This window comes from Electrona antarctica (genome assembly GCF_951216825.1).
Source record: "Electrona antarctica genome assembly, chromosome: 8".
NCBI classification, from domain to species: Eukaryota; Metazoa; Chordata; class Actinopteri; order Myctophiformes; family Myctophidae; genus Electrona; species Electrona antarctica.
This window is the reverse complement of record NC_136789.1, coordinates 44,566,618-44,576,465: the sequence shown is the minus strand read 5'-3', so window position 1 is coordinate 44,576,465 and position 9,848 is coordinate 44,566,618. Positions and strand designations below refer to the sequence as shown.

General features: G+C 39.9%; 1 protein-coding gene across 1 annotated transcript; it reads left to right on the top strand.

Annotated features, from left to right (window-relative positions):
- The first annotated feature begins 6,853 nt into the window (after window positions 1-6,853).
- LOC306928347 (gastrotropin-like) lies at window positions 6,854-8,819 on the top strand. Its single transcript, XM_079508384.1, has 4 exons — window positions 6,854-6,977; window positions 8,014-8,189; window positions 8,276-8,365; window positions 8,715-8,819. The coding sequence occupies exons 1-4, from the start codon at window positions 6,911-6,913 to the stop codon at window positions 8,763-8,765; spliced, it is 384 nt and encodes a 127-aa protein (XP_079364510.1). The 5' UTR covers window positions 6,854-6,910; the 3' UTR covers window positions 8,766-8,819.
- Window positions 8,820-9,848: the final 1,029 nt, after the last annotated feature.

Below are 9,848 nucleotides of genomic sequence, written 5' to 3'. Positions count from 1 at the left end.
TTTCACATGTCTCCCCTTCCTCCATTGACTCCGAGTTACTGCTCGTACAGAGAACAAAAAGTAACAAGTTTGGTCCAACCCTACAACCCCTCCCGCTCTGTAAGTCACTCTGGATAAAGAGCACCTGCTAAATGCCTACATTTTAATTGTAAATTGTAATACATTTACTTATTGCAATTACATTAATTGTACCTCTACCCATACCTGTGCCCTAACTGTAGCCTCGCCTCGCTACTGCCGCTGCTATGATAACTGCATTTCCCCCGAGAATCAATAAAGGTAGGATAGGGTAGGTAGGATGAACTTTATTGATCTGCAAAGCGGAAACTGGTTTTGCCGCCATATGACCAAGACATAATATACACTGCAACAACAATAAAGGTAAACAAAAGACAAAAATGTGCAATCAATAAGTCATATCAAATAATACAAAAAGTGCAAAATGTACACTTGGCCAGTTTGCCACATACAATAATCAATAAAATAACAAATTCTAACTGCTGAAGGAACAAGAGAGCTCCTGCAACTTTCAGTGGAGCTTCTAGTATTCTTTAAAGAGGTGCTGTACAAAGGATGGTCATCATGTGACAGGATACTCCCAAGCTTCCCTCTTCTGGTTCTCAGGTCTGTAATGACCTCCTGAGAAACTGGGGTCAAACCAATAATCAATACTACCTTATTGATCAATTCATTCATCTTGTGCCTGTCCTCATGCAGCTACTATTACTATTGGAGACAACTGCATTAGAAAATAACACTTGCTAATAATACCTTGAAAGGCCTGGCCCGTGTCTCAGCGGTCCAGGCACCTTGGCTGGTAATCCAGTCTGGCAGTGTGCCGTGCGTTCGACTCCCGATCCCAATGGCCTTTACTGCATTTCACCCCCCCATCTCTCTCCCCATTTCCTGTCAGCCTACTGTCTATCCCTCCATAAAAATATGAACAAAATAAAAAAACATTAAAAAAGAAAATACCTTGAAAAAAGACAAAAGATATCTTCTGACTTCAAATAACCTGAGCTTCCTGAGGAAAAACAGATGACACGTTCTTCCAGTCCAGCTTGCTATTGACATGAGCAGTCAGGTATTTTCATGAGGGAACCACCTAAACTACCTCCCTTTAATCACGTTACCTATGCTTTTTTTGTTTTGTTTTTCTTCTTTATAAATTCAACAATGAGCTCCTTAGTCTTGGTGGGCATTCTCACACCATCTGACAAAACTGTCCACTTCCTCTGGAGAGCTGAGTTGTTGTCATTTGAAATGTAAATGAACAAAGGCATAATTGTCAGAACATATTTACAAGGGGCATGATTCATTGCTACGCTTACAGTCAGAGGTGCAGATAAAACCATACCCTATAAGGTGCCCCTGTGTTGGTCAAGATGGTATACTGAGCTGAGGTCTACATGTGAGGTAATCCATGACCCATGCAACTATGGAACAGGTTAAAATAAAGGGGAGCTTGTTGGCTGAATAGGGTGTATTAAAATGTTAAGAATTCTAAGAACATTATTTTGGCAGATGCACCGGATAACTCCAGATGGTTGTAGATTCTGCGTAACAGAAAATACGTCATACACACCCCTAATTATTTCCTGTATGCAATGAGGTTTACCTTATCTAATACAAAAACATTAAATGCATGCATTGTACCATAAGGGCTCATCTATGAAATGGTAGACAGAATGGTAGATACAGTATATCAAATGCAAATTTGTCTGAGAAAGAACATAAAGGCCTTTTCATAAGAGTTTTATCACTTTAATGGGCTTGGATATAAAGAAGCTAAATGAGAATGGTTCTGCCAAAGTAAATATAAAACAACCATAATGCTTAGTGGGACATCTATGATACAAAGGTCAACATCTTTGATGAACAGTGACATTTGTCACATATACCAATTAAATCGTTTTACACAATATATCTGGCATCGAGTATGGCACACTAAAGTACCACACCCAGGATACTGTATAATTACATATTGCGAATCTCACACTAGCAAACAGAGTACTGTCCTTTAAATCTCTTCAAAAAATGTACATTTATAAGACAGTCTTAATAATCCCTTTGCCATTTCACCTTCTTGTTTAACTATTTGATTGGTTTATGATTACTGTTGTATTTATTTTATTTTTATGTTCTACTTTTTCCAACATTTGCTGTCTATTTTATGTATCGTCTATCTATATCCTAATTGTTTCACCTTCTTTAATTTAATCTCTTGGCCAGATATTAATCTCTTTTAGGGCATTTTAGGTCAGGGGATCTTAGTATAATCTTATAAGATCCCCTGACCATCTTATAGCATAGGAAGTTGTATAGGCCTATTGATCTGTGTCTTGTTGCTTTAGCCCTAAGATTTTTAACCTTGCTTGTGATTGTGATTGTGAAGTAGTTATTAAAGTCGGTGGCAATCTCGTTTAGTCAGAAAAGCTCCATTGATTTCAATAAATGAACCAGAAAGGTGCAACTCTGGGGAAATTGCAAGTGTGGTTGCACCAACGCAAGTCACTGGTTGCGGCCGCCGGTATGATGATCTTCCTGATGCAATAGTTTCCATAATTGTTTGCCATTATTTTTTGTAATCATTCATTTGCAGTTGCACATCATTGACAATTTGACATGCATTTTGACTACCATTTCACAAGTCTGCATGCCACATGCTTGGTGGATGACGTTTTTCAAAATATCAAAAAGTGTTTCCAAGGCCCAATTTGAGTTTAGTGTCTGATCCGATATTGCTCATGTAACTAGAATGTACTTGAATACTTAAGTTATACTATTTCTGATGACAATCTTAAATTCAACATGAATTGACTACTGAAACAATCAAACAATTGTCATTTTTTATCTGTTGGTCTTATGATAAAATATAGAAACAAGCTAAACATAATTGTCAAGCTCTATTCTAAGATTATTGGAGTGAAGCAAAAGAAGAAACTGAGTTCTTTCTGTAATAAATCATCCAAAAAGCTGCCTTTTGACTTCTCTTGGACATGCTTAGCAGGTGAATTTTCTCTGTATAGATATAGGTTGATGAAATTCAGTTGTCACAGCAGTAGGTTTACCGCAGTTATGAAACACTGCAGATACAGAAACAGACACAGTAGTGATACTACTACTACTAATAATAACTAAGTTAATAACTTAAAGATGGAGTGCCTTGATTTCTTTCCACCCTAAAGCATGATCATCAGGTATTATTGAGTGGTGCAAACCACTCCAATAACCAGCTTTGTCTGTATCTATGTATCTATGTATGTGTGTACCTGTACGTGGGACCCAAAAAAATGAGCATGGTTACTATGGTCACTGACATTACGTCAGACCACAGCTGATCAGGTTATATAAGACCTTGCACCACTCAGTTCACACGGGTGTGATTTTTATTATATAAGGAGGAATATAAAAAAGTGTACAGTATTTGTTAAAATGACGTTTTTATGTGGACACGACGCCATGCCTGCATGGTTTGCCTGATGGGTGGTGATGGGTGGTGAATGGTGATCCACCTTAACTGAAGCCGCACCCACAGCTGTTGTTGTATGATAAAGGGGGTTAAAGGATATCACTGTTTTTTTCATTGGCACGTTTGACTGTCAAGATTTCAGCCTCTAGGTAGAAACCCTAAATACAAAGGGAAGACATTATTGCACATAACAACCACACCAAGGGGTCTAATGAAGTACTGTCACCTCATAGACACATGAGAAACTGGACAAAATACAAAAATCACGGCACTCCATCTTTAAAAAATGTGAAGAATCTCTGCACACGTATGTGGGTGTATGTGTGTCACAAGTGTATCTTGAGAACTGTCCGACCAATCAACTTCAAACTTGGTGTGTGTGCGTATTGCAGAGGATCTGAGGGAGTGATGTGCAGATATTTCCATATATGGGCATAAAAGGGACACAACGAACAGATGGATACAACAGGTACTCTGACAAGAGTATTGCATAACTGGGAGAGGCATTCATTCCCGACTTGTATCATTCCAGAGTAGGCTATAGCCTGGTCACTGGTACCCAAGTAATGTAGATCAGATATTTTCACTGCTAAAAGCACAGTGAGTGCACTCTTATCAACATACATCAGTGGTTTTCAACCAGTGGTCCGGGGACCACCAGTGGTCCTAAAGCTAAATGACACTTATAGACCTTTAACTGTGTAAAATGAAACCAGCAAGGGTCCATTTGGTCTCATTTTACACTCAAGAGTTCAATATTCTTTAAACATAACTGCATAACTTAATTTACAATAAGTCTACAGAATTAGAGAATGTAGAAGAATTGTTATTTTGATCAACGTTTGCCTGTGGAATTGTGGACAATTAATGATATCCAACGATATCAAAATATTCTTTAGTTTGGGTCTGAGAGGCTAAATCTCATCTAATGGTGGTCCGTGGCTCAAATGCAGAATAAATAATGGACCATGAAATGAAAAAGGTTGAAAACCACTGTGATACATCATCATACAGTACACATACACATACACTGTACATCACATTCCGTGCTCAGCCAATCAAATCATTTCCGTGGTATTACACACAGAGACACACAAAGCTGGGCATAGGAGGGGCTAGCACTCTAAATCTAAATTGTTTATCCCCATGGCAAAACTACTTTAAAATCCTATCATGTTTTACTTGCGGGAGCAGAGCGCAAGTACTGTTTTCGGCTGTGTATGTCGGTGACTACCTCGGCCAATCAGGGATTGTGAAATTTGATCGTCCCCTCGGCGATTCAGGGATTGGCTGAAGGCGTAACTATTATTTTATTTTAAATGTTTCTTTGTGGGTTTCGTCTTTATGTGTTATATTTTAAAGAGGGAGGGACGGTAAGTTGATAAGAGGGGTAAGTTGTGCGCAAGTTGGCAGCACGGCAGAGTGCATTTCTAGTTTGATTTTGTTCTTGATTTTGTTCTTGATTTTGTTCTTGATTTTGTTCTTGATTTTGTTCTTTTTATATTTTTTTCCTTTTTTATGTTTTTATGTATAGATTAATGTTGAATTGAATTGAATTGAATTGAATTGAATTGAATTGAATTGAATTGAATTGATCGAATCGAATCGAATCGAATCGAATCGAATCGAATCGAATCGAATCGAATCGAAACAAAACAAAACGAAACCTGTGTGGTCTGCCCTCACCCTCTGAATATTCTACACAGTATTCAGAGGGTGAGGGGCCGGGCAGATGAGTACTCTTCTACAGTACTCCAATAAAGCAGAAATACCTTCAAACTAAACTCACATTTAAGATATGATGTTTCACTCCGTTAAACATCCTGGGGATTGGTTCAGGCCAGAGGACAATTTCATTACTTTTAGCCATGAAGTTTGTTTGAGATCGTAGTAAAATTATGTTGTCTAATCAAATCACTGTGACCCTGCAATGATGAAATCAGAGAACGTGAATGAGTAACTCAAATACTATACAGCCCCGTGGCCGTGAGCAAGTGACTCACATGGATGAGTGAAACTAATGGCTTCATCCATGCAGTACATACTGCAGTGGCCTGCAGTATGTACTTTATTTGCAACATATATTATTGACTAGTAACGGTGATTTTGTCTCTAATATGCTCAGAAATGGATATTGGGGAACTTTTAAATAATCTTTTTTTACAGAGTTTAAACCCGTTTCACACATTTGCAAGAATGTGCTTCATTCTAAATCACCAATATTACAAGCAATTAATAGTAAAGGACATTCCAATAGTTTTTCTGATTTTGCATATCTCTTTTTGATTCAAACTCCCCGAGTTAAGTTTGTGACATTTCATTTTGTACCGACTCTTGGCAGTAAACTTTGAGGCACTGCACAGTATACTGCAGAGCAGAGGTTATTGACCCAGAGGACAGAGTGTGACACACTGCAGACTGAATTTCCTCATTGTTCTATGTCTTAATAAACCTTTACAATCACTTTATGGCCCTTGGGCACCACTAGTGTCTCGGTCATCCATCCATCCATCCATCTTCGACCGCTTATCCATAGTCGGGTCGCAGGGGCAACAGCTCCACCAGAGTGTTCCAGACTTCCCTCTCCAGAGCAACGTTAGTGACTTCCTCCTGGGGGATCCCGAGACGTTCCAAGGCTACTGAGTCGATGTGTTTCCTCCAACTGCGCCTTGGTCTGCCCCGCGGTCTCCTCCCAGTGGGATGTTCCTCGAGGACCTCCCTAGGGAGACGCCCGAGAGGCATCCTAACCAGATGCCCGAACCACCTAAGCTGGTTCCTTTCCAGGCGAAGAATCAGCGACTCTACTCTCGTGTAACTGAACTTCTCACAATATCTCTAGGGGAGATGCCAGCCACCTGTCGAAGAAAACTCATTTTGGCCACTTCGCAACCTTATTCTGGTTGGTCATGACCCACACTTCATGACCATAAGTGAGAGTAGGAATGAAGATTGCTCGGTAGACAGAGAGCTTTGCCTTCCTTTGTCCTTACCTTTGTCTCGGTCAGTAGTTCTCAAAGTGGGGTTCAGGGACCCTCAGGTTCCTTGGGGGGTTTCCAAATGGACCCTAGCTTCTGTAACTCTGAGAGTCATGGGAGTACTTTAAATAAAATAAAAAGGTTTGATAACCACTGGTCTAGGTGAATATGCTGTAACTGCAGCTTGCTCACAAGATCCTTTAAATTTGTATCATCTCTTGTACATAACTTTGAAATCGGAGGGGGATCATCATTGTAGAACATACAACATATTATGCAATCAAATAAAAAAGTAATCTCAATATGAGAGAAGATGAAAGGAGGGAGGTGAATGGGGAGGAGAGGTGGCCAGAGCTGTATATAAGTAGAAGCCGTTTCATGCCTCAGTACCTTGACCATTCCCAGGCTCACATCAGCACCTCCTCTTCCTCCTCTCCAACCACCATTCTACTCACTAGACACCATGGCCTTCGCTGGTAAATGGGAGACTGAGACCCAGGAGGGATATGACGAATTCTGCAAACTGGTCGGTAAGAAGGCATCTTTAGTTAGTTTTTACTATATTAATCCCTGTATAGAAATGTGATGTTTACTATAGCTGGGCAGCTACTGAGCAGCGGGCATGTAGTAGCACCAGCTCTAAAAAAAAACACGCCAGTTGGGTTTGGCCCATTAGTCAATGCTACTTTGAGGTAACAGCTGTGCCAATCACTATATCCCACCCCACTTGAATTACTGTATTATTAAAGTACTTTATCACATTGTTGTGAACTAGTTCATAAGAGTAGGCTGCAGACTTTAATTCAAACATTGAATTAAATATGTGAAGCTTCTTAAACCTATTGCACAACGCTGCAGGAGAGGAAATAATTTCAAACAACCCAATGCTGCTCAATCTTAGTTGGGATTTTTTGTCTACTCTGCTGAGCACTTTGATTGAGATTTGTTCTGTTCTAAGTTTGTCTGGAAAGTGTAAATGTAAAATATTAAATGTAAATACCTGAGGCTTCCATAAAACAGTCCTGCCCTAAATCCTCCCACACCAAAAGTCCTGCAATAGGGAAGTGGACAAGTGGTTATTGGTTAATGCATGTTTTGTAATATCAAAATCTACAAAGTAAACTAAACTAAAGTTTTCAAATAATTGTAGTGGAATAAAAGTACAATATCTGCCTATTAGTGAAGTGGAGTAGAAGTAACAGTATTGAAAATTGGAAATACCTACTCCAGTAAAGTTCTTGACAGTACTTGAGTACATGTACTGTACTTATTTACTTTCCACCACTGGTTAGACCCCAGGTATCACTCAGCACAGGTCTGCTGCCCACTGCTCCTAATAGTAAGGATACATTCAATGCAGAGGCAAATACAATTTTTGTATAGGCCTATATAGATACCTGATTATAAAATGCAACAAATACATCTGTCTGTCTGTCTCTCTGTCTCTCTGTCTCTCTCTCTCTCACGCACGCACGCACGCACGCACGCACGCACGCACGCACGCACGCACGCACACACACGCACACACACACACACACACACACACACACTTCCTCCGTCTTTCAGGCATACCTGCTGACATCATTGAGAAGGGGCGAGACTACAAGTTAATCACTGAGATCACACAGAATGACAATGAGTTCTGCTGGATTCAGGTCTACCCCACCAACGCCACTGTCACCAACAAGTTCACCATCGACAAAGAGGCTGACATGGAGACTATTGGAGGGAAAAAATTCAAGGTAGAATTTAGAGTTAGCATTTCAGATTTAACTCACTTTTATGACATACGGTCTGTGTGTCTTACTGCTGTGTTATGTCTCCCCAGGCCACAGTGCACATGGAGGGAGGCAAGCTGAGTTGCACATTCCCCAACTATCAGCACACCTCAGAGATCTGTGGGGACAAGCTTGTAGAGGTCAACACACTTTAACCTTGTTTATAGGCTACCTATAGAGGCTGAGAGTTTTGCTTTGTAAACATAAACCTTGATAGCAGCAGCACCCTCCTTCATAGCATTAGAGTTAATATATTCATATTGTTGTATTATTATTATTATTATTATTATTATTATTATTATTATTATTATTATTATTATTATTATATTGTTATATTATAATTATTATATCATTATTGGGTTAACATGATATTGTTATATTATATCATTAATGATATAATGTTTTTGTCATGTCATATGACATGACATGTAAATAATAAAACATTCTAATAATAGAGGATATAGTAAAATTGTCCCTTTTACTCTCCAGACCTCCACAGCTGGCTCAGTGGTTCTGAAGAGGACCAGTAAGAAGATCTAAAGCCTGAACGTTCACCTGACCTTCACCCTCTGAGACCTAAATAAACGAAAGAACTTATGCCTTCAAGTTTGTGACTTTCTGTGTGTGTGTGTGTGTGTGTGTGTGTGTGTGTGTGTGTGTGTGTGTGTGTGTGTGTGTGTGTGTGTGTGTGTGCGACTGTGCGTGCGTGCGTGCGTGCGTGCGTGCGTGTGTTTGCATGCGTGCGTGTTTGCGTCCATGCAACTTTGCGGTGTGTGTGTTCATAGTCCATAGTCCACACACACACACACACACACACACACACACACACACACACACACACACACACACACACACACACACACACACACACACACACACACAGAGGCCCCTTTTTCACACCTGTGTGTTTCCACTGAAAATGAATTGGTTCAGAACCCTAAACGTTGGTTTGGAACTGAATACTGAAACCAAAAAATGTCCACTGGTTCCATGAAAGCACCTTAAGGTTGGAACTGAATACTGAAACCAAAAAATGTCCACTGGTTCCATGAAAGCACGTTAAGGTTCCAAGAATCTGGAATGGAACCAGTTCTAGAACCAAAGTTCTTTGGGTGGAAAAGGGCCTGAGAGTGAGAGAGAGAGGTTGGTGGAGTGATCACTGATCTGATGGTGGCCATGGTTGATGCTATCTCTTTTCACCACTGGAGGTCGCTACCAATCTAATGCACCGATTATAATCATTGACTTGTGACCTCCAGTAAACTGTAGAAACAAGTTACAACCATAACTCTATGGTCACAACCAGCAGGTCAAATAAAACCACTCGACTGGCTTCAAACAAAACACAGATATATAAAAACAAAACAAAAATACCAGTAAATATAAAATTTCTCATTTAAAATAATAATAATAGAATAGTGCAACGTATAACTATGTGTATAGTATACCACCAGTGGTATTACAGTTATGAGTTTGGAATAGTACCATTATAGGAAAAGAAAAAGTAGAACACACAGAAGCACAGACAGCTGAGAGGTGTTTAGACCAGTGGTTTTCAACCAGTGGTCCGGGGCCCACCAGTGGTCCTTGAGGGGGTTAGGTGGGCCCCAGCTAATGATGGAG

What these genes read in the sequence shown, in the direction of transcription:
- LOC306928347 (XM_079508384.1), top strand. Translation starts at nt 6,911, where the DNA reads ATGGCCTTCGCTGGTAAATGGGAGACTGAGACCCAGGAGGGATATGAC. An exon ending in CGAATTCTGCAAACTGGTCG is followed by an intron (nt 6,978 to 8,013) that starts GTAAGAAGGCAT and finishes TCCGTCTTTCAG; the next exon opens with GCATACCTGCTGACATCATT. An exon ending in TTGGAGGGAAAAAATTCAAG is followed by an intron (nt 8,190 to 8,275) that starts GTAGAATTTAGA and finishes ATGTCTCCCCAG; the next exon opens with GCCACAGTGCACATGGAGGG.